The 26,162-nt window shown below is 40.3% G+C and overlaps 1 protein-coding gene across 3 annotated transcripts in view; it reads right to left on the reverse strand.

The window, feature by feature from the left end:
• Positions 1-26,162, reverse strand: part of GABRG3 (gamma-aminobutyric acid type A receptor subunit gamma3) — a 332,476-nt gene that overhangs the window by 55,077 nt on the left and 251,237 nt on the right. For all 3 annotated transcript variants that reach the window (XM_074608205.1, XM_074608195.1, XM_074608213.1), the window contains exon 7: positions 1,943-2,080. In XM_074608205.1, the coding sequence (XP_074464306.1) occupies positions 1,943-2,080 (138 nt within the window). The remainder of the gene's footprint in view (positions 1-1,942; positions 2,081-26,162) is intronic.

Below are 26,162 nucleotides of genomic sequence, written 5' to 3' on the forward strand. Positions count from 1 at the left end.
TAAACTATAGTCTAAATACAGTCAGAGACCCTATTCTATGTAAATTCAGGTCCATGTGCAAACTCAGGGTTTTATTTTTCAGGTGTTTCATATATTTGTTCAGTGAGAGCCACTCTTCAGACAACTGCTGGCCAGGATATATGCACAACTCATTTTTCTACCTAGTAACCCCAGCTGACAATCTGACCCATACATTTTATAATGTTTCTTTCAAGTTAGTTTCCACAGCCTCCTGATAGGGTCGGTTTGGGTTTATTTTTAGTGTTTGAATAAACTCCAGTTTGCCAACTACTTTCTGACACTGTGATGTCTTTAGGAGAACAGAAATGTCATGATGGTTCCAGTAGGTTCAGTTCAACACTGCTGTTGGGTTTTGCACTCATAAACATGGGAGGGCAGAAGCAGCAATAGCAATAATAGGAAGAACATACTGCCAGCTCACTCATCTTAATAAGAACTGGGCACATACAAAAAGGGCATAGGAAGTATATTTTTCCTTGCTCCACATTAAGCGTTTACTCACTTGAATGAGACCTCCATAAAAATGGCTTTGTCCTGTGCAAAGGAAGAGTTTAATAGATCTGTTTATCAAGACACTGTCAACATCTTAATATGACCAACTCAGTAATTCATCTTGCGTGCATATTTAGCAGTTCTTGATGCAACCTCAGAATAGCATCGCTCCAGATATGCACAAAGGAGAAGGAGCAGGGCTTTCTCTCCTATTCATACTATCCCTTCCAATGAGCTCCATGCCTGCATACACGGATACTTTAGCGATTTGGTGTTTGGTACTTGACTGTTATCTACCAACTCCTGGTTCAACTTATGGCTGACTCACCTGCGAAATTAGCATTCCTGAGAAACTTACAGACTACAAGGATTTCTATCCATAACAGAGGTGAGGTTTTACGTGTGTGTTGTTTGCAACATTTTGCTCTGCTAAACTACCAGCACAAAATATTCACTAAAGCTTTTGTGTCTTTTCATTGCTATCAAGACTGCTATCCAGTCCTGAGAATACATCACTGATGTCAGTGGGTGGGCCATGACCCAACAGCAGTAGTTTCACAGATTAATATTTTTTTATTATTATTATTTATTATTCACAGTGTTTCCAAAAGAATAACAAAATATAGCTCTGCTTACATTTTGAAAAAATACATAAATTGGATTTTTCAAAAATTCACCACTAGTTAAGCAGAAGGTTGCTTCTAAGCAGGTTCCTTCTGCAGCTGGGAGAAGACTTACCAACTGGGAATCACGGAGCTTACTGCAGAGTCATGTATAAAGTTTAGACATTGTGTGAATTTTATGACAATTTATCCAGTTCAAATAATGTATTCTATTTACACTTCTCTTTTTTTCCCCATGTTGATGTTGTTATAAGAAACAGTAGGATTTCTGAAGAAATAAAACAGGCATCAGTAGATTTTAATGGCGATCAATTGGTAAGGTCATTAATAAAGGCATCCATGAGCTGAGTAATAAAGGTGCCTTTGAAATATTAAGAAAAATACCAAACTTGTGGCTGAATGATTAACTAGTAGTGAAAGTGTCTAATTTCACTCACCCTACCATTATGCTCAAAATATTCCTGTTTAATTTATGGTGAAAACATATGTCTCAGTGCAGGAATGGCTTAATAAACTTAGCTGAGGAATAAGAATCATATAGTAACTTCAAGTATATAACAAATAGCTATGTCAAGTTAGCATTTATTCCTTGGTTTGTGAAATTACAAGAAGAGTAGAGAAAAAGAAAAGGAAGTTATCAAAATCTTGACAAAGTCAACAGTTTTGAAGCCTGCACTTTGGAGGTTTTAATCTGAACATTGGTACACATTGAAATAAAATTGCACTTGAATAAAAGCAAACTTGGAACAAATATTTTGAAATAATTTGTTTTCCAAAACAAGCACTGCCATTTGTATCATTCTTACCTGCAGAGGTTTTCACAATTTCTGAAGTATTTCTCAGACCCATGAAGTCAAACTGATAGAGTCTCCAAGATTTCTGATCCGCAGCCTCCACTGAATTTTTTCTCCATCTGTAAATCATTTCCTCTTTAGGGTAGCCATCTAAAAATTTAAAATAAAAATTTAAAAAATTATATTTCTTAAAAAAGGTACTGCAAAACAGTATCTGTTCACTGATTTAGAGCTACTTAAGAATATCTAATTTCTGATCTGATGCTTCCCCATTGGTTTTGGTGGTATAATTCAGCTAAAGAATTGTATGGCACACAAAAATAGTCATAATACTGGCAAAATTATGATTTTTCACACTAATTTTTCTTTTCCATTGAAGAAAAATTCCGATTGGTTCTATCAACCAGAAGCCAATTTCTTCACAGATGCAGTTGATTGTACTAAGTTGAGGTCCATCCACAGGAGTATTCTGCTTTACATAGGCTCTGAATAATCTGTGCAAACCAATGGAGTGTGAAAAAAACAGTGGGGTGGTGTCAGCGTAAGATGTAAACAATTGAAAAGGACAGATTGTTTTTAAAGTGATCATAGTTCTAATGTGGTGTGTGCTACTGTACTTCTGAAATGAGCTCAATACAGTGCAAAAAAGAATGTTTAATCACTGTGGTATTTTTTAAGTGATTATGCCATCATATTACTTCTAAAGGTTGTGGTATTTAATGAGACATCACCTGATCTCTACAGCTGAAATAGCTTCTGAAAGTCTTCCTTTACCAATTTAGCACTTAGTAGTCATAATTAATCCTCATGCCAATATTTAATTTCCTTTTTGTTAGAGAATTGCATTTTCCTACAGAAGTCCAACAACAAATCTTCAACCAGCCCAATCCATAATAACAGACAATCTAGAAAACAACAGCACACCCATGCTAGTTAAAACTACATTGTTCTCTAATACATAATACAATAAATGCCTATTCATCTAATAATTAATATAGTAGATGTAGATTGCAAGGCAAATTAAAAGCCTAACAATAACAATAGGCAGTTAATATAACTGTCTCAGCTGTATTTTTTTTTCCCATTGGATGCTGATAAATTTTGAAATTTGCATTGCAAAACAGCTTCTCTGGTCATGGTGCTATTTCCTTGATGTTTTCCTCCTATGAGTGTCTTCATCTTGTTTAAGGTTCCACCCTGCTGTGGCACTGCTGTAAGGTGCGCGTGGCCTCGTTTATCCCTCTCGCTAACACAGCATGAAAAGTACCCACCAGTCCCTCAGTATTAATCCGGAGAAAACGACTATGTGTTAATTCAAAATGCCATGTTTGTATATTTTCCATCAATGTAAATGAAGAAGGAAGGACCCGACTGAGTTACAAACACAAGCCCTGCCGTTCTCCACGAGAACTCTTGCTGCCAAGCAGATTTCACTGCCAATTCTGCTGTGCCAATCTGCGAGATTGATCGAAAGGTTAATTATTTTTGGCTGGCAGATTATGTCAGGGGATGCAGAGGTACAGTGAAAGAAGTCAAGCTTTACAGGGCCTCCGAGCATTAGCCCTGCATCATCTGAAATCTTCTTGAGCCTGGCTCATATTTGACTGAGCCCTCAGGTCACATTCCTGACCAAACAATGTCCCCCTCTAACAGAAAGCCCTACATTTTACCTCAGGAGCCTTCTCAAACTGTCTTCATTTGTGGGGACTCTGATATTTCTCTATTAGTTGAGGAGGGAAAAAGCATCAGATGTCCTCCTCACCATGCTGTGGCTGCTGTGCCCTAACGCCAGTGGCAGTGGCAGAGCCACCCTGTCCCCACAAAGCAGTATCAGGACCACAAATGGGACTGCCATGCTGACTGGGTCCTAATCCTGCCTCCTGATTTGCCTCCTGATGAGGAGGAAAGGAAATCCTTACCCTGTTGCACTCCCTACACCAAGCTCCCGCTGCAGAACTTGTGGCCTCAAGCACCAACTTGCAGATTTTGTAGCAGGCAGTAGATGGGATAGGCCCCTTTTCTCAGGAAAATTTCACCATAATCATTGCAAGTAAAAATATTTCAAATATCCTGGAAGTAACAAAGATTTTATTTTTTTAATACATTATTTTAAATTGATCCAAAATGAACTTTTTACATTTCTTTCCAAATTTTACTGAAAAAAAAGTATTAATTAGTCCTAAATTCAATTTTTTCCTGATTTCTTGGCTTCTTTTTCATCCCATGGCCACCTCACAACAATCCATTACGCTGTCAGTTAGCTTGAAAGCTTGCCATTATCCAAGGCATAGCTGTTTATCCTGGCACGAGCGTCATGAAGTCAGGAACAAGTTCATCAGAGTCTCATCCTTCAGGATTTTTCCTATATTTTTGACTAAGAAGAGACAGATTCAATTTCAGAATAACTACATTTGGTATTATTCATCGTCATTAAACAGTAAGCCACTGACTTCAGGAGACTCATGCTCTTTCAACAGTAGTCTCCTTAATCCACAATCACTGACATCTGCTCTTACAATGGTTGGGTTACTTACATCAAAGGAGATAAGTACTGGTGATTCAATGGGAGTTGTTTCAATCCGTTAAATAACTGCTATTATGTTCTGCTCCGGTGCCAGGTGACTTCACTTTTCAATTCATTTAAAAGATATAATATTTCTTGTGGAATAATCACACATCTACTTGCACAGTATATCACCCCTAGGATTCACTTAGCTTACAGAATGGACTATTCATGATGGTTCTTCTTTCAGTGATATCCAATATTTCTTCTATACAGACTAATTGCTTCTAGCCCTCTAAATGTTTTATGTTAGAAAATATCAGAACCGGAGACTTCAGTACTTCCACTAGAAAATGAAACCTGTGGTGTTCAGCCCGCAACACAAGAAAGAGTGTATTACCTATAGAAATGTCTGTTTTCTTTCACTTCTCCAGCATGACAAATGGCAGTAGATTACCTTAAATGCTAGCCTTGTGGCCTCAAGCCATCCACGTTGAACAAATTGCTGTCCATCAAATGTATTTACCCTGTCAGGTTGCTTTAGGTTGTGTAAGAATATCCATGCTGCAGCAGGACAAGGCTCCAGAAGGTCCTGGAGGCTTTCCAGCAGGTGCCGGTAAGGCAGCAAGGGGGACAGCATGGGAAGACGACAACCATGACAAGCAGGTGTGTGTTCTGTGTTACAGACATCCAAATTCTGGCAACCTGCAACTCAGGAGCTTCTCAACCAAAGTCTGTGTCAACACCTTCATTTTCCCTCCCATGAATGTATTTGATTGCCTTTAAATCCTCCTATTTTTTGGCCTGGTGGTTATTTTGTAGTCTGTGCTACAGCTATTCGCATCTTATATACTGCCATGTCAAAGACTTACAGAGCACCTCGACCATTTGGCTTTTCGTAAGACTGGTACTACGTGCCTTTGTAAAATCAAGTCAAGAACAAATTTGGTTGAAGTTATTTCTTTAAGAGCCCAGCAGAAAGTATCCATGTAACACCTCCTGTTTCCCTTCCCTAAACACACTAACGGCTTTTCCAGGTAACATAAGTGACTGGTACCTTTGTTGCTTTACTCATAGGCTTAAGCATATGGATTTTCAAAGTGTATCACTGACTTTAATTTCAGTAATGCAAACAGGGATAAACAATAAATGCACTTCTTGCCGGTTTGTAGGTGGGTGAACCTATTATAACAGAAAGCCTAATTGTGATGATGAACTGTGAGATTCTGTGGATTTTGGTTTATTTCCTTTTTGTTACTGGAATAATTGAACTCATGTTACCACATCTTCTCACAGTACCACCATATAATTTATAACTGACAGGTTAAAAATATTTAAACTTTGTTCTTCATCTTCATACTGCTCCACTTTCTATGGAGACTGATTTGTGCAGAAGCTTCAATCAAATGCTGGAAAAATTGTCAAGACCAGAAATACCTCCAGGCTGGATGAGATGCATATGCAATCACAAGATAACTGTGAGAATTGGTGTCAAGTCTCCCTGAAGCACAGGGCGACTCTGCTACAGGAGTCAACATCGATGGAAAATCAGCAACTTCCATAATACAGCCATTGATACATCCATGCTTGTTAGCGCATACTGCCTCTAACCTGGATTTTCCCAATGCTGTTGTTGGTCTGGGCATCTTAGATCAATGCTTGAGTCTTTGTTTCACCTTCTTTTCTGTGATAATGGGTCTGTTTTAGGAAGTGAGTAGATGGGAAGAAGATGGCAGAATGGGGGTCATGTCAAAAAAACCACAGACCACTTGAAGAACTAGTTTCTGTCTAAAAAACTTTCCTTAGAAATGTATCCAAGACATGGAAAGACAGAGAGGCATGGAAAGAAAACCCCAGCCTCTTTCGTCTCTTCAGACATATTTTCCCCGCTCCGTGAAATCAGTTTATTTTACTGCTAGTTCTCCACACTTTGTATTCAAACATAACACAGGCAGACTCAGCTTGTAGCAGAAGGAATAATGCAACAAGGAAGCTCATCTCTCCTTCTAGCCTTGGAAAAATTTGTATGGTCAGAGCATGCGATGAGGAGTTAATGAAAGCAGCAGCAAAGCTGGAAATGTGGGGGAAGCAGGCAAGAAAGGATCGGTTCAGTTAAGTATCTGCCAGGAGGCTGATGCGTATGCCAGGAGTATATATTTGAAAGCTACAGCTGGATTCTGGGAAGGTTCTGTTTTTCCAGGGGTGTTTGATATACAAAGTCAGGAAAAAGCATGATCTGAAAAACAAGCTGTCGCCATCAGCTAGCGATCAGAGTTTACACCACAGGCATGAAGGGAGTGTGGTAGATTTGACGGCTGCTGCTGAAGGCGGTCAGGAGAGGGTGGATGCCCCGACGCAATTAGAGGCAGGCGATGAGCAGCCCTTCACACCTTACAGCCAGCTGCTTCCAGACACACTTTGCTTCCTCGAATGCTACCTAGTAAATTCTTCAGACTAATCGGGGGGGCCCTGTCAACACAGGCCCAGTCAGACGAAGAGGGAAACCCCTGTCAACACAACCCCAGCCAGACGAGGATCACGAAGTCTAGAAATGCACCTTTCTCTGGTACTGCGCTGTGGATGACAAATCATATGCTTCCACAGAAGCTGCCTGGGCTCTTTTTCTTGTTAGCAGTTATTATAAATGCTCCTTTTTCAGCAAGAAAACTGCATTTTTAATCTCACCTTCTCAACATTTCAGAGGAAGAGGTTTCTCAGTGATCTATTCCTGTATCTGTCCGGTGTTTGTTCTCAGAATGTGTGTGTGCTTTTAACGAGGAGAATCCTGAAAGCTCTCCTATGAAAAATGATACTACCTTGGATTTCATGATTGTATGCACTTATTAAGCACAAGTAGATGGCATAAAGAGCAAAGTTTCAGTTCAACTATTTTAAAATAAAACAAAATAAAAATTAGGGAATATAGAAAATACATTATGTCTTTTCAGAAGAATCCATTGGGTTAGATGGAAGCAGAAGTACGGAAAGAGAGTAGACAATTATTTACTTAAGACCTATTGAAAAAATACTCATGCATAAATTTCACGCATATTGAGTTCTCTCTGTCAATAAATGAAGTCGACTAGCATTTTTCTCACTCACTTATTTAAAAAAAAAGGCTTTTTAAAAGGCAGCTATAATAAAAAAAAAGATAAACGTGGATGCTGTAAAGATAGCTTTAAAACCTGAAGTGATTTATTTCTGCAGTTGTAGATAATTGCACTTAGATGATAACTACAGCAATTATAAACATTATTCTTTGCCCTGTTTGCTTGCATTGGTAATTGACACCTTATTAACAGTACATTAACTGATCAAAAAAAATCAACCACCATAGCCATAACTGCAGAATAATGGATCTAATACTGCCCTGAAGTTAAAGGATACATCTCCCATTGAAGAGAACAGAATTTTTCTACATAAAAATGTGCTTTACTATGATCATTTAGCTAAGAACTAGAGAATCCAATCACCATCATCAACAGTAATGCTTAATTATCCTTTTACTCGCGACTAATTCTGGTTTTTTAGATAAGTGCTAGAATGCTAATGCAATTTACTGATACGTTATAAGGTAGCTTAGCTTTTGGGAGGAACTTGCGGCATCAATGCATCTTTTGGGCCTTCAGAATAGAAAGGTGGAAAAGACAAATGTTGCTGTCAGACAAGTATATCCCAAAAGAAGGATTTTCTGTTAAACAGCTCTTGTAGGAGGTAAACTTTTTCCTTGATTTTTGTTACTCATAGACAAATTGTAATCTTACCTCAGGGGAAACATAGAAGAGAATAAAAAGGTGAAAACGAGAAGGGAAAGAAGGAAGGCAAAGAAGAACAAATGGGACTGGATTGAAACGCGAGACAGAAGTTTTCCATTGAAGATATTTTGAGATGTGGCTTTTCCGTGTGCTCCCTTTCTGAGAAAATTCTTAGTTTTCTTCTAAAATCTAATATAATTAGATTATTCTCATATATGGGTGCTATAATTTTGTCACACACAGACCTAGTAGTCAAAAATTCCTGTTCTGAGTATCAGATTCTAAGGATAGGTGGAGTATCTTGAAATTATATTAAGAAACTAAGACAATTCTTTGAGTCATCATACCTTTGTACCCTGTCTTTAAGGTCACTATGCAATTTTCCTTTTGATTCATTTTCAATTGATACCAAGAGTGACGTGGTTTTGGAAAATGGTTGGTTTTATCATATATTGTCCTTATAATTACACTTTTCTATTGTCTTGCATATGCCTTCACCTTTTCTGAAAAAAAGAGAAATAAAAGAACAGCCTCACCTTATAGCCTGTCTTAATGTTTTGTTATGCATTTTCATTTATTTAATTAATTTTACTGCTTGCTAACAGTTCTATTTGGAAGGCAATTTTCAGAAGCCTCATGCAACAATTGCTTTTGCCTATCTGTTTGCATTGCTCTGGCCAGCAGATTATCTCACAAATTATTCCACTGCTAATTAGAACATCTGATAAATGTTCATATTCCTCTGATTTAGAACTCCATTCCTAACATCATTAATGGTTAATGGGCTCATCTCACTCCTAGCTTACTGGATATAAATTGTATCTTATCTAAGGAGAGAGTTCTTGCACTGATCAGCGTACTGAGGGCATCTATGGAAACCTTGCCTAGCTGTACGCAGTCTTGTTCATACTTTTCACGGAATGGGTACTTCACCCCAACCTCCTGTTCTGTTGTGTATGGAACAACATGAAGATCTCACCTTTGGTTTCCTGCAATATCAGCCTTGCAGAGAAAAATGAAAGTCCTGAAATCATTTTTCCTGTCTCAGGTTCTCTCCTGATCTGAATTATTCTGGAATATGTACTCATTCTATTTATTTAGAACTTTTCTGCTTATAAACAAAGATGCCAGTAGGAGACAGAATTTGATTTTCTAGCTCCCTGTACTGATTTTTCCTTCCTACCATAGCTATTTCATAGTGATCTTGCGATGCCTCACATTTGTGTGTCATTACAGACAAAGAATAGCCCAAGATTTTATTAATAATGTGGTTTAGATATTTTTTGATAATATGGACCAAGTCTCACATTTTTGTTGGCTGTTAGACCTCAGATGATGATTCTAGGTAAGGGGAAAGTTTCAGAAATGTATGGCAAAGAGAAGTCCTTTCAGAGTCTGCTGGGATCCTGTGCTGCTGCTTCGCCCTGCCTAGGTCATATATACCACAGCCATCTATGCACAGAGACGGGAGGCTTCCTCTGGGGATTTGCTGTCCTCAGGAGGATTTGGGGTGAGATTCGAGCAGCGGGAAGTCTCCTCTCTCCTCCCTTCTTTTACCTGGACTTCATGTGGCCTATCACATTGACTGAATGATGCTGAGAATTCAAGAGCTATGTACTACTGCTGAGACGTTAGCTTCATTATTGTACCGCTAAATATGTACAGTGATTTCTGCAATAGAAAACAAACAGCACAAAATGAATATTGTAGCAGCTAAAATTTTGTGTTTGGCTGGCTGCATGAACTCAAAAGAGAGGAGAAAAATCGCTTGTCTTTACAGTTTGTAACTGACTATCACAGAATGTTATGCTGCATGCAAGATTTTCTCGTGTCTATTTAAACATGAATTTTATGCTGGATGTGCTGAGGGAAAATTTTGAGGTGCTTCCCAGGATTTTTTGCTGAGATGTGCAAAGTCTGAGTGGATGCATACACAGGTAGTATCTCAGGCAGATGTAGGTGATGGCAATCACTCATAATCTTCTGTAGAGAAGCTGACTCTTAATTCAGCTTTATGAAAAAGGTGAAGCCAACAGAATAACAATAAAGCAGATGAAAAATATCTGGATAAACCAGAGCAAGTCAAAGGTCCTGACATCAGGATTTAAAACCAAACTTAGCTGGGGTTGCTTTGGACAAATTAGAAACCAGACAAATCAGAAAACAAAACTATAACATAACCAAAGCGGAACATAAGCAGAATATCTGTCAAATGTACAATTCTTCAGTCTGCTTACATTCTCTGTAGCCAGGATTCAGCCTTCCTCTTCCATTCATTTAAGCTGCACTTATATTGATGCTTAGTGACATTGTGATGATGCCAAACTGATTGGGGAAGTGGACACTTCGGAAGGGAGAGCCACCCTGCAGGAAGACCTGGATAGGCTGGAAGAGTGGGCTAACAAGAACCTTCTGAAGTTCAACAAAGAAAGACAAGTGTAAGGTCTTGCACCTGAGAAAAAAAATCCAGGAGTGCAGCACAGGCTGGGATCTACCCAGCTGGGGGGCAGCTCTGCGGAAAGGGACCTGGGGGTCCTGGTGTACAGCAAGCTTGAAGAAAGCCAACAAGGTGCTGGGTTGCATCAACAGGAGCATCACCAGCAGAGATAAAGTCATTATCCCACTCTACTCAGCACTTGTTAGGCTACACCTGGACCATTCTGTTCAGTTTTGGTCCCTGCTATGCAAAAAAGATGTGGACAGGCTGGAGAGGGTCCAAGGACAGGCATAAAAGGGCAGGGAAGCCTGACATATGAGGAAAGGCTGAGAGAATCGGGTTTGTTCAGCCTTGAGAAAAGAAAGCTTAGGGGAGACTTTATCACCATGTCCCAGTATTTAAAGGGTGGCTACAAAGAAGATGGAGACTCCCTTTTCACAAGGAGTCACACGGAAAAGATGAGGGGTAATGGGTACTAGTTACTCCTGGCGACGTTCTGGTTGGACACAAAAGGAAATTTTTTCACAATAAGAACAATCAGCCATTGGAATAATCTCCCCAGGGAAGTGGTGGATTCCCCATCACTGGACACTTTTAAGATTTAGCTGGGCAGGGTACTAAGCCATCTTGTCTAGACCGTGCTTTTGCCAAGAAAGGTTGGACCAGATGGTCCTTGACGTCCTTTCCAACCTGGGATTCTGTGATTCTATGATTGACTCTATGATAGCCCTTATGAAGCAAGTGCTTAAATTTCTTATGACTACGATGGACAGCAGTGCCACTGAAAAATGCTGGCCAACTGAGTTCAAACAGCCCAGCTGGAGGGGAATACCATTCTCTAGAGGACTTTAAAAATACCTTTATGCTATTCTATTGACTACATAGGGCACTTCAGAATAGCTGTGTAAATTAAATGGAGTAAATGCCATCAAAGATCTTTAACACAAACATACATGAATTGAATTAAAAATAGCACATAAATGCTCAGTATCAACTTCAACTGCACTGGATATTACAAGATAACATAATCTTGCCTTTACCCATTTAATGGCAATAATTAACTGTATCCTTCATGTAGGACTACTAAGATTTCCTCAAGAATACCCTGATGAGAAAGATAACATTGTTTACTTCATCTTTGTTTAACTTGGTTAGAAAAAGCGCTGAGAAAATGTGTTTTGGCTCATCTGAAAACGTATAATGAACGAGCAAAGATTCTAATGCAAAGAGGTAACGGGCAAAAACTTGAACATAGGAAGTTCCATCTAAACACAAGGAGGAACTTCTTTACTTTGAGCACTGGAACAGGCTGCCCAGAGAGACGGCGGAAGCTCCTTCTCTGGAGACATTCAAAACCCACCTGGACGTGTTCCTGTGCAACCTGCTGTAGGTGACCCTGCTCTGGCAGGGGGGTTGGACTAGATGATCTCCAGAGGTCCCTTCCAACCCCTACCATTCTGTGATTCTGTGAGACTCAGACCTCTAGTAAAGTAAACAACATGGCCATAAATAGCCCAGGAAATGAAAGAAAATACACCTGTAAAGATGTTTAGTCCGTGCAAGTGGGGAGGAATGTAGTGAAGATAATTTACTTACAGGTTTTTTTTCCTTTCATGGACAAGTAATCTATCTAAGCTTTTTATTTCAACACTGATATGAAGATTTCTTTAACACCAAGAACTCGTTTTGTGTTTCTCACATGGAGATGAGAGTACTTAAAGATTATGCTAAACATGCTTACTCCTATTCTAACTGCTACGCAATAATTCGTATGTATGTGTTATGTATGAGTGCAACTGAAAAAGGGATATCCATTAGCAGAAAAATAATACAATATTATGATCAGAAGTGTGCTATTATCAACTTATAAATATAGGTAAATATGCTATTTGTTGTACAAAATATATAAGAAAGAAATGGCAAGGAATAGCCTGCATTTCTAAAGACAGGAAAGAAGACTTTGTATTCTCATACAAAATAATAACAATAATAATTGAGTAAGCATAGTTTACAAAAATACATTCACAACTTGAACGTAGCCATTACAATGAAATAATAATAGCATCCACAGAAGTATTAGCATCCAGCTGTTTATCAGTGCCCAACTTCTTAGGCTAGAAATGTACTACAACCTTTGTCCCATGTTGTCCCATGTACAGAAATCTTCTACCCAGTTTCAATTACAAAAGTCATTGTAGCTACATAGTCAGCTTACGTAGTCCACAGGTTTTGTGACTAGCCTGAACGGCACATCATCAGACCCATGAAAATGAAAATTTAGGCATCAACAACGCTTTTTTCTGAATTGCCATGAAACCCATTTCAGGCTTCACAGGAGCTACACCAGCAAAGCCTGTGGGTTTACAGAAGCCATCAGAAACGTGCTATGCTCAGTCAACACAGCATTAATGGAAGGAGGTTACAAATTAAAGATTTCCATACAAGATTTTTATTACTTTTTTATAGATCTTCTCAGAATGCATCACGAATGGACGATAAAAGGTAAAACACCAGAACACTCAAAACTGAAAACACAGCGTCTTTTCTGAGTCCTGTGATTTCATAGAATATTACAACAATTTGCAGCATAAACTCAAAACTAAAAAGAAAATTTCATTAAGCCTGAGATTAAGCAGGGTTAGCTTTTAAAATATGTGTGAAATAGTGTGGCTGATGTTGGAAAAAAAAAAGCCCATACAAACTTCTTTTTTTCTTGAAAGACTCAATTCTTACTTTTGCAGCGCAGTGTAATTTAACACGTGAACTGGTATTGGAAAATCAAAATTAGTTATTTATTACTAGATTCCTCTAGTCAGTTTTTTACAGTCTATCATCTGTTTACAAAGAAACGAGCAGTATCTCTTTATTCACATAGTTATTAGCATTCTATATGTATATTTATTGTCATTTACACACATTTATAGTCATTTGCACAAACACTAAAATTTACAAAAAATAAGGTTTTATACCTCTGTAAAGTAAAGCAACAAAGAGATTTCTGTTTTTTGTAATATTTTGCAAGTTTTCAATTTTAGCTCCCTAGGACTCATCTGCACCTTATTGGTACAGCATGCAAGACTAGGCGACCAAAGATAATTGTTAACATACTTTTTTTTGTATGTTTTTTATTATTTTACAAAAACAATAGTTCCTGAAAAGATCATGGCTGAGATGTAATCTCCCTGTTCTTAATAACAGCTCATCAGAAATTATCTGATGAAATGAAGTTTCAGACAAGCAAGACACTTTGTTGATTCTGACATATTTATAGTCACACTCAATTAAATTAGTGAGAGCACTGCACTGTTTTCATTTAAACATCAGCAACAGTGTTATGATGAATTGGTAAATACATTAATTTTGCATTCACTAAATTGGGCCTTTCTCTTCTCTGGGAGCATTTATCAATGCCTTGGTTTGTCATTTACTTTCCAAGCATCTCAGGGCTGCCGCTTCTCCAGTTAATGCCTTTTTTCCCCCCTCAACTGTAGTATTGTATCTCATTTGTTGTCAGGATACTGCTGGTGGAGATTAGCTGATGTTCCTGTGTAGTTCACCAGTCCAAGTATTCTTCATATCCTTTTCTCACCTTTTGTGGTACATGTATTGATCACAGTGATCTTTCTGTGGTGTGTCTGTGTATCTCAATGCCTTAAACTCTTGTCCAGGTATGTTATTTCAAGAACATGAAACTGTTATTTTGGTTAGCCTTACTTTAGCTCAGCTAAAACATTCTTTCTAAAGCCTCTGAGGAGTCATGCTCTTTTACTGTTCTCCCCAGAACCCCACAGTGACTGTAAATCTCAGTATCTTACAGTATACAATAGAGTATATTCTGAGTCTCCTGGTAGTTTCTTTCTCAGTTTCTGGTCCCAAACATTAATCATGATCTAAATCTCTTCAGACAATCAGTTATTGCTCTAAAGTTGAAGATCTGTGGTGCAGGTAAGGCCGAAGAAGCCACCTCACAAATATTTTTGCCTGATAAAACAAAAATACCAGCTGCTGTTCTCTCATGCATTTCAGTTTTCCTTGTGGTGCAGCATCCCTCAGCTCTTAGATTCATAGATAGCTTTGCCTGTAGTTAACTGAGAAGTTTTAAAAACAAGTTCTTCAGTACCTTGCTTCAGAATAAGGTACTATCCAAGATAGGCCTATGTACCAACTGTCCATAGTTTTGTGCTGCTTCATTTTCCACTAAAGCTTTAAAGCAGGAGTATTGTGCATCAGCACACAACACAACTGCCTCCAACAGCTCTGAATCCTCCAGAGGCTACAGCTCCCCCAAGTCCTTACAGGGCATCAGGCAGTTGCCACCGCTCAAAAAACCCCACATGTTGTGGCTACAAGGGTGCTCCAAGCTGCGGCCCTGGGAGCCCGACAACCCTGTCCCAGAAAAAGGCGCTTTCTGGCCCTTGGCTGATTCACAGTGAAACAGCTTTTCCTGCGGCACTTGAAACGGCAATGATGCCAGTTTCACAAAGCAGTTGCCAGGCTCTGCCAGAATCATTTGTTCTTGGAAAATGCGCACCCATGTTTCTGAAAAAAAAATTTATCTGTATACCTAGCTCATAGAAAATCCTTTTCAAAAAACGTTTTTTGTATGTTTATATTTGGGGAAAAAAAAATTGCTTTTTTGGAATTTTGGGGGGAGGTCAAATTTCAGTTTCTTCCCATGTTCCCCATTATTCTGCACTCTTGTTACTCCTTGTATCCCAGCACCAGCCTGAACACTGTTCTCCTGAAAAGTGCACGGCTGCCATTTCACAGCTATTCCAGGCCCTGCATAAATCATACTGACAACTATTTAAAAAAAAAAAAAAAATCCTCACTAAGAAAATCAAAACCTCAGCAGTTTTTGCTTCATGTGTCTCTGGGCTAAGCTACAGTAATTAAATATTTTTTAGCTTGGTTTGCTTAGGAAATGAGGCTTATGTAAGTATATTCATTGTCTGTGTTTATGTGCATATTATCAGTCCTTGCTTTTGCAACCATTCACCAATTTCATTGAAATTTAATGGAAGCAGCTAAGCCTCAGATATTGTATATTCTGTAAAAAGAAGCTCCCAAACAAGAGAGACTTTTCTTAATAATTCCCCCCAAGGAGGAAAGGGCTGCAGCCTCATGAAGGATCAGAGAAAGGCCACAGCCACTCATCCTCAAGTGGTATGCCCTTGGGATATCAGCCCTGATATGCTCCCGCACCAAAACCACTGGACTACTCTGGTTGAGAGGACTGGTCCTGTAAAAAGGGGAGGGGAACAGAGCACCTGCTCTTAAGAATAGATATGTGGACTCATCCATTACTAATGCCACACATGTTGCAGAGCTCAGTGTCTTAATTTTGAGTCTCGAGAGGTCTCCTGACATCATCTGTAGTATATAATTCCCTTTGTGTTGTGCCCTTCATCACATATTTCTCCAGTAGCGCCCCTTATGTTAGCATCTCTCCCAAAAGACCTTTCCCTACTACCAATCAGTGATTTGGCAGATACTATATTTAGTCGGGCCTTAGACTGCTCAAATGGCTTTGCCCAAGGACACTGACAAGTAGGGGACCTCATCCTTCAGCCTACCAGCAGGCAAAAGTCTGCCATCAAGGAGGCTTCCCGGACACTGCTTTCCGGTTCTCAGCAAGCATAGGTTTTTCAGCTGTGATGGCTGACTTGGCCATGACATGCTATTGCTTCATGCCAATCACATTCATTTGAAGATGATTCAAAATGTGTCACAACCATATCACCACTGACAACGAGACCTCTCCGCTCACATTACCCTAAGCCTTTTGGGCTTCTATCTTTATCTGAAATTTTAGTCCTGGATTTTTTTCCCAGACTATAGCATTGCCATTCCTTGAAAGTATTTTGGAAGGAGTATATGTTTTAATTATCTCCTTTTTCCCCATTTGTCCCCTACTCCTTCTGGGTATTTAAAACCCCACTACATGCGATCTTCATTCTTTTCACTCATTCACTGAGGACAGATTGCTGAAGATGCTCGAGGCAGCTATCGTTTAAAATGTTGCCAGGATGGGAAGCCCAGCTCCAAAACACACAGCCCGTGTGCCAGGGGAGAGAGCCCTCACAGAGGCATCGGGTAAAGTGATAGAAATGCCAGGGGCTCAGGTGGTTAGTCTAAGTCTTTAAGTCTTGTACAAGCTTTCTAAGACTCTGGCATGGGCAAAAGGGTCAGCAGAAACAAGCACGCTGCTGCCCCAGACCGCAGACTACTGCTGACTTTGCCTGTCTTGGTCCTGCCTCTCCTTGCTTTCCAGGAGCAGGCTTTTAAAGCAGGGAAATCAAGACGGGAAGAATTAATGCAGGAGTGAAAGAGGACAGCAAGGAGAGCCCTGCAGCCCCAAATATGCTTCTTGACTTATACTTTGCATGCCAGAACAACCAGAAGAATTTAAGGTGAGATGGGTGCAGGGGGCAGCATTCCTTTTCTATTTGGAAGTGAACCCCGCTGAGAAAGGAACAGGGTAAAGTTCAAGCTGGAATCTGAATATGTTGAAAACCTGCGAGCTTCTATTACAAGATTTCCGGATCAAGAAAGGATTACGTTTTGTGGAAGTAAGAGCTCCCTTTCTTGAATGATAGGTCAGAAGCTGTTATTCAGGCTTAACTCTAGTGACAATAAAAATCATGTTTCTCAGCTGAAAGAAAGGAGAAGCAGCTCCACCACCCACTCATTACAGCAGCGTATCTAGTTGTACAAAACTCCCTCTCCTAATTGTCAACAGTTTCCTATTTCCTTTGAAAGGGGTTGCCAAAGTCCAGGGCTGCTTGCGCAGGGTCCCCACACCTTTCACAGAAAGCTCCCCGCCCCCTGCACAGAAATTACACCATCTGTAATGAAACCATCTGTCTGTGTGTGACAAACCCTGATACTTTCTGCAAAAAGTCTCCCATGTTCTGCTAACTTGGCAGCCTAAATAAACACACGCACAGAATAATAACTGTCCTGGCTTTTCAGCGGGTTCGGCAACAGAAACTTTCAAAGGAAAGAAACAACAGCACCTGCAATTACAGGTACTGGATCACACAGCAAAGCAAACAATGTGGCAGCCCTCCAGGCGCTGAAGTGACCCTTCTCTCATCAATAAAGTTCAGCGGACTTCCATGAGTGAGGTCGTGTGGTAGGCGAGGAATGAAAATGGGGCTGAAGTCCACGCTCCCTACCAGCAGCACCGTTAGGCAAATTTGACTAGCGTTATGTAACCGATTTGCCCACCTTAGAAAATACAGAGCTAGGATGAAAAATTATCATCTCCTGAAAGTACCACCTCTACCGTATATTTCTCTATCTTGGTTTGTTTTGTATTGTTTTGGTTTTTTTTTTAATCAATAGACATATATAACTTATATTGACTCACCCTTCAGTTCACCACCCCCACAGCTGGGTGCAAAGAACCAGAGAAATGGCATACTGCGGAAACAGGTGGGAGAGAGAAATTGCCTCTCTACGCAGTGGTAGAGAGAAGGTGGGATGCTCCCCATGCTTCCTTTACCTCGGTGAGAACGTGAGAGCGGCGCACGGTATTTTAAGTGTTTATTGGTACCTTTATAAAACTCTAGTATCCTCCTCTCTCCCCAATCACTTTCTATATACTGCCGTTTGCTCGGCAGTGCTTCCTTTTGCGATACTTAACTATTTTGAGCTTCTAAGTCATTGTATTATTAAAAGAAAAGCATTTCTTTCTTATGTTTCCAGAGATGCTAATTAGCATCTCAGGCATGCTAATTAGCTGCAGTGCTCCTCACTTCAGAACAGGATGGTACATGCGAGAGGACACTGTGCAAATGTCCTCCCTTCATGTGAAAAGGCAGTCATAGCTTTTTTTTTTCTGGTGGCACAGATGCTTCTGGTGCTTGGAGACCCCTTAATCTGCTTCTCTTTTAAAAACGTCATCCAGTGCCTGGGGAATTACTTGGGGCCTATATTTCTCCTTAGTTTTTGATGAGATTAAGATATTGGTGAGAGTTATTTATAGGAGATTCTAATGGCTACAGATGCTTCGAAGAGATCGTTTCATAAGGCACGTTTCCCTGATAACTGCACAGAAGTGCACAGAGAATTTAAAGAATGAAAAGTCACTTTTTCAGACTCGGAATCTCATAATGAGCCGGCACCTGCTGCTCATCTGTGCTATAATGAAGCCCAAGCAATGCCCCTCAAAACTGGCTAAATTTTGAAACTGAGTTATGACATGTGGAGAGGTAGATGTCGATGCTGCTGCACAGGCTGCCTAGCAGATTGCTTCAGCTACGTGCTACGTGTAATATGAAGTACGTTTTAACTACAAAAGGGACCTCAAAGTCTAACCCTTAATGTAGACTGCTTATATCAGAGTTTGTATAAAACACGAGGAGATAAGGGCAGAAGGGAGAAATTCTTTCCAGTCAGCCAAATGCTGCTAGATTTTCAATTAAAACTTTATTTAAAAATAAAACAAAACCAGCACCACCAAAAAAAATAACCCTGGCGGCTTTAAATGCAGTGACTGACTTGACTGCCTGGTTTTAAGTATCAGGGGAAACGTGTCTCTTGCGCACTAGTAGCATTCTTTCTAAATCCAATATATAATCAGAACACTTTCAGGAAAGTGCAGCTGCAAAACCAAAACTGTCCTGTGGCTGGAGCGCAGGATATTTAATGGCAGAGTTAGGGCTCTGGCACTGATGGTGCAGCCCATCCTCAGGAGGTTTTTAAGACTTAGTTATGACTTTGTCGTGAGATGCAGGAAAGGCAGCAGGTAACTGTGCTGTGCCAGGGCTGGGAAGCCACAACGACCCGGTTCCCTGGTCTCCTTGACTGCAGCGGCAGCCACACGTACTTCTGATTAAAATCTGCTGTTTTCTGACACACCAGTTCTGTTGGCAGGTGAGAAGGCAAAATAAAGCCCTCATCTGCCCCCTGACCCTGGGGTGGAACAGAGAAACGTAGCTAGGTTGGGTTTGGTCTCCCTCTCCCTTCTTCCCTACTTGCGCAGGCAACTCGCACAGGAGCACAGGGAGCCTGACATCAATCTCAATTTGGATTACCGTGCGAATCATATGCTCAGCCTCCATTTCCAGAGGCTGCAATAGGTCCCCTACGTAGATACAGATGCTTGATGCAGAGGAAGCCCAGATGCCAATCAACATTACACCATCATGATCCTTATGATTGCTGAAATATAAAAAAACGCAGCTGAAGTTAAACACTATGGTAGCTGATATTTATAACATACACAGCAGGTGCAGAGACTTCTGAATTCCCTTCCATGGGTTTATAAAGTGAACATTGCCAAGAAAAGGGAGTCAGTAGAACAGCAGTACTGAAGATATGCATGGTACCAAATTAGTATAGCAACAAAAAAGTCCACACACTACACATGAAAGACTACTCTAATATTTTTTCTAGATCTGTATGTCCTTCCGCTGTGCATAATTCTTTGATTTTTTACTTTAATTTGCATCTCACTAGCTATCAATCTGGCCTACTGTGTTTTAAATAATAACGAAAGATAGCCCTTTTGTAAATCTTCAAAATGTAGTGCTTTGCTCAAACAGATTGACACCTAGATTAGTATTCTGAGTCAAAAAGGTGCTCCTTTCTGCATTTTTTTGTCAATCTTTTCTTTTGAAAAAAAGATGAGGTGGCAATGCAGACACATAGTACTAAATTCAGAAACTCCATTAAAATTGAAAGGATTATCATTGCTTGCATAACAGCTTGTTTCAATGAGATGTCAGATATTGTTTGAAATGAATAGCCTGGCATTATGGCTAAGTGTGATTCAAGATATTGAAGTTTTTAGGTGATCTGACATAGATTTCTTGTTTTCCCCTTGCAATGTGCCATTAGATTAACCACTTTTTAAGAAGAAAGCACACTTCTGTAATGGAGAAGCAGATTTTTTTTCTGTGGGGTATATAATCTATATGGCTCAAGGTCTGATTTTGCTCGAGTTTCCTTATGTCTAGTGGGACGTGACGTCCCACAAGACTAGACACTGATGAGATATAACTGAGCCTGGGAGCCACGCGGCAGAATGCCATGCCTGTTACAGCAGGGCTAAAGATGATTGTCCTTGGGACAGAATGGCTTTTCTCCAAAACAATGTCAATCCCATTCCGCTCCAGTGTGTCTCTCCAAGTTTTCACATTCTTATGGCCCTTCTCCAAAGAAAAGACCTCACCTATACGAGTGTTGCTGTTCAGCCACAGGGAATTATGCAGCTGTCCCAGACCTTTTCCTCTAGGAGATTCAGGTGTGCAGCAGAAATGGAAGGTGTTTGAAATCCTTGATGCCAAGTGTCTTAATTCCTTTATCTGCCTTACACCTACCCTACTACTCAGCGGTGATAATCTAAAACATCTCACTTACCACAAGCTTATTTGGTATCTGTGATTCCTTGTGACAACCCTTGTTGCTGGGTTGATCCCAGCAACATTGGCTGGTAGATCCTTGTCACTTCTTTGGTGCTGACCACTGCAATGCACACTGGGTGGAAGACTCTGAGTTATTCAGACAGCTTCCAAGGTGGGTCTAAATTAAAGCTGTAACAACTCTAGCAGCTCATTGAAAACCTTGCCATCCAAAGGGCTGCATCAGTCAGAAAATAAATACAAATCAAATGAAATGTTAGAACCAACAAGAATGGGAAAACAAGCCTGAAAATTTACCAATTCCATTACAAAGTGCTGCCCTATTTAAAAAAATTGAGAATAGAGGGAGCTGAGACATTAATGATGGGAATGGCTGGATCCAGAAACCACATTTGTATGAAGAAAGATTGAAAAGTTTGGGACAGTTCATTTTAGGAAAAAAGACAAAGACGTGTTGACAATGGCTTTCAGAATAATGCATGACACCAAGAAGGTGGCACAAGTGCTTCTGGATGTGTCCCCACAGAATACAAAAGGGAGAAAGCTTGCTATTAAATTCAGAGGGCAGAAAATTAAAAAAAAGGTAGAATTATTTTTCAACGAAGTACACAATCAGACAATAAAGTTTATTGCCCATTGATGGCTATTATCAAAGCTATCATTAAAAAAATTCCCAAAACACTAAACAAGCCTACAGGTAAGACACCAGGAATTTAAAAAATGAAATAGGGATTGGGAAAGAGAGAAAACCTCATTTCCTTTGAGGGCATCTCAACCTGTACCTGAGAGCATCAGGAAGAAAGTTTCTGTCTTGGGAGGAATGATGGGGTCACCCACAGGGAGAGGAAGGCAGAAGGGCTACTACAGCTGCTGCCAGGAAATCTACCAGTGTCGACGGATGCAGGGTCTTCCCCTCCTCACTGGATTGCCAGTTTTGGCAGCGCCTTTCAGCTTGAGGTGCATAAAATAGCAAAACTAGATGGTCTTGTCCCTTTATCACCTAGTTAGCCTCTGATATCTCTCTGGATACAGACACTTGACCTAGCAGCGCTCTCTGGCCCTGGTAATGATGCAGAGATACTGGAGCCAGCTGCCAAAGAGCCACCCGGGCTCTCAGGTCAGCCTGGTCTGGAGGGACCCTAGCCTGGCAGCCCACGGGAAGCTGCTGCAGGGGAAATCCCAGTGTTTAAGCCTGCCGAAGGAAGGGGGAAACACGTCTTTTCACAGCAGCTCCGCCTGGCAACCCAAGCTTCCTGAGGGGGAGAAGATTGCTATCGATATTTCTGTTGTGTATCTGTGGCAGCAATGACCAACAGATGTTTGCTACCTCTTCAGGAACAGTAATTTAAGGCAATAGCAAGACAAAAAGCCAGCACAGCTCAGCTTGTGATCTGACTGAAGTTTTGGTCTGATTCAGACTTATGCAGAACCCACAAACTTCATATAGGCAGCTTCCGAAATTAACAAAATAATTTAATTTACTCTTGCAGAGGTTCTCAGAAACTTCAGATATGACCTATTGCTAGAACATGATGCTGGACGAGATGTAGAGTCCAGTTTCATCTAGCAGTTGTTGTGTTTTTAACAACAGAGTACTTATGTTAATAAAATGCTCCACTTCACTGTCCTTGCGCACTCATGAGGTGTGAGCCAAAATAATTTTCTTCCTCACAATATTAAGTAGAGCTAAAAGGGTGAGTCCTTTTCCAAAATAGCTTGGAGACACGTTTATTCTTTTAGTGTTCTTCACACTTTGCTGATAATGCATTTCTTGTTTATGTCTGGGAAACAAATATACCCCCTTTTGTCATCAGTCTTAGATGCTGCTATACTTCTGCTGAGCTCTCCAACCTGGATGCCATTCCAGCAGCTATGCTGTAAATCATTTCTTTGCCTCAGGACCTTATATTTGCAAGGTCAATTGCTGTTGAAATGATGATTACTATAAAGCTTCTCTGTATAAAGTAGCTGACAATAACAGTGCCCTTGAGCACTGACTGCAGGAAGTGGCTACCATCCCATTTTCTGCGCCAGACAAAACTATAGTTAACCAGCGCGCTGTTCACTCTATAGCATGATCCCAGAGAGGGAAAAACTGAACAGCTGTCCTGTGATTTCGTCTCTGATATTAATATCAAACAAAAATGTATCCAGAAAAAGTCTTTAAAATTAAAGCTTTCACAGACATAATATTGATCCTGGTTTATAAATTTACATCTTCTTAGATAATGCGAATAAATGCCTCTTCACTGCACATTTTCATATCTGCAGCTGGAACTCAAGACTGAATTCCTTATCTGCTATGGAAGAATGGAGTCTAATTTTTACTTTATAAATATAAAGCTGTAGAAAGGAGAGGAATCAGACTTCAAAATTTCACAAGGTAACTGTGTTTCTGGACTAACACTGTCTCCTATTCTGGTCATGTCCACCACAACCTAGCTCTCAGGTGAGCAGAGGGGCAGAGCAGACAATCACCTACCCCTGGTGGCATGGGAGGCCAGCCTGGGTCCTGGGACAGACCTCCTCCCTGTTTTGGACACAGACTAGCAGGAGAAAAAATGTGGAGAAGAAGCGATCAGCTGCAGATCTTCCCGCAAGATCAACAAGAGACTCAGAAGTAGTACCGTCCATCAACAGAGCCAGAAGAAGTACTGAGGGCTCTGGTGTCTCCAGCCACATCTGCTGCACTGCACTGCTTATCCCAACAGGTTTCTAAATATACTCGTGCATGTATGAGATGATCCTTCAAAATGTTCCTATTGTTAAAGTTTTAAAGTCCATACATTATCCTGGTCTCTAGACATTCAAGCTCATAGCCTTGAAAAGATCGGTTTGTTTGGCTATTGTTTAACTGGCTAACGGTTCTCTCTGTATAGGACCTGGAAACCAGCTTAATGGGCTAAGGCCAACAGTATCACCCTCACTCCTCAGTGATATTTTTATCCTTCTTTGTTGATAGAACAGCAGGATTATTCTGCTCAGAATATCTCAAAATACAATGGATACCTCAGGAAGGAAAGGTTAGGCTTTTGCCATCCATTGCAATTATTAAATCTGAGGGATTTACATAATGGTGACACATAGTTAATTAAACTTCACTCATAAGAAATAACAATAAAAAATAAATTATATTACCAATCATCTTTCCTCACGTAACACAGCATGTATAATATATCTGGCTAAATTGAACATGTAGAGTAGTTTCCTCTACAGATCGACATTTCTTGCTGACCTATTTTTTTCTCATTAAGCATTAAAAAAAAGAAGGCTAACTTTTTCTCACCACATATTTTCTAACGGTTTCTTTAAGAATTCACCCATGTAATTAAGAAACAAGACAGACAAAAACAGATGCCACGTTCTACTAGTCCCTGAGGTGGGACCACGCGTGAAAGAACAAAGCATTTCACAGCGTCCTCTTAGCTGGTGCCAGCAGCACAAGGGGACTAAGGCACTTGAGGCAGACCCACACGCTTCCAGACTCCATTTAGGATGTTGTCTCTCGGCAATACCATTTCCCAGACACCTAGCTAAATGACTCCATTTACTCCAGAGTGGCTAAATACGTTAGGACGCAGTCCAAGTCTAATCACGTCAATGTGAACAGGCCTTGAGACATCACTGAAAGGTTAGTAATCACCACTAGCGTTGGTGTTCAGTTCAGACCGCTCACCAGTCAGGGGCTGGTGGCTTATAGCACGTCTCCACTTACAGTAGTTTAAGGCAAGAGCTCAGTTACTGCTGCTACTTTTTTTGCAGGGCAAACTGTAAGACTTCCTCTCAGAGCTCCTTTTCCCTGCATGTCTCCTGGGAAGATGAAGCAAAATCTACACTTTGGTTCAGAAGGAACCAAAACCAGTCAAGGAGTAAGGGCTGCGCTGGGAATTTCATGAGAGACATCTGAATGCGTGGGATGTCAATGAAAACAAATGACATCTGGCCTGCTTATTTCTCTGTGATAATTTCAGAGCAAAAAGATACTGTAATAATGAAAAAATATTGATAGCCTTTCCTCAGTAATGAATTCAAAGTTTACAGAACACAGCAGGGACTCTGGCATAGCAACGTCGCATTCCTTGAGAAACATGGTTATTACAAAAGTATTAAATTATTTTTCAATAAAATATTTCATACACATAAACACATAAAGCAGCTGGAGAGAAAAATCAAATTCTAATTCTGTCTTTAAACCCTGGTGACAAATGGCTTCCTTCAGATTCCAGGAGATAGATAAATTTAAAGACAGGCTTGCATGCAGCCTTGATTTCTGCTATCCTCTCGACTAGGGCCGAGGAATGCCATATTGAAGATAAAATCTAATTTCCATGAGGGGACTGGACGACTCTGGGAACTGATAATGGCACATAGAGCCTTTTGCCTTTGAAAGTCGCTGGTTCAAATAGAGGTCAAACTGTGACTGATCTTTGCTCCCCTCTGATGGCTGTTGGTTATATGGTCCGTGACATGAATCGGTCCTTCCCAGCTGCTTTCTGCATCCTCACAGCTGGCACAGTCCCAGCTATTTTATCTGCCAGATACTGCAGGGCTATGGGGGCAGTGGTGGCGGTGGGGAGGACAGTGACTTCTTTGTCATTGCTGGATTTTTGGCCTTCTTCCCTTTGACCAAGGTGGAAGTTATACACTTGGCAGCATAACGAAGCTCCACTGCTCATATTATACTATTTCTATGGCTGTCAGAGAATTTAATTGTCCACTGTTGTCAGCCAAACAGCTTTCAGTAAGACTAAAAATAAATTTAAAACCAATGCTCTTTCCTCCTCCCCATACACAGTATATTTTCACATATACAAAAAACCCCAACCCAAAACATGACTAAAGATACCTTCACCTCCCTGCATAGAAGTTGGTCTTTGAAAGAGTATCAATCATTTCAGCGAGCTGTAGATTATTTACCGCTGACCTCATGTGTGAGGGGGAAAATAAGTCTATTCTTTGAAAATGAGAAGGACGATGTGATGATAAGAAGACTTTTCTCGACCGTGTTACTATCAGTCTGAAAAAATCTGACCTTCGTAAATACTATAGGTTTATATTTTTATGCCATGGAACAGCATCGTATTAAAGGCATGAGAAGTACAGAGTGAGAGGGTCTGTACAGGATCTGATATTCACGAAGGGAAAATAAAATGCAATTTAAGTC

This window comes from Larus michahellis, chromosome 1, assembly GCF_964199755.1.
Source record: "Larus michahellis chromosome 1, bLarMic1.1, whole genome shotgun sequence".
Classification (NCBI taxonomy): Eukaryota; Metazoa; Chordata; class Aves; order Charadriiformes; family Laridae; genus Larus; species Larus michahellis.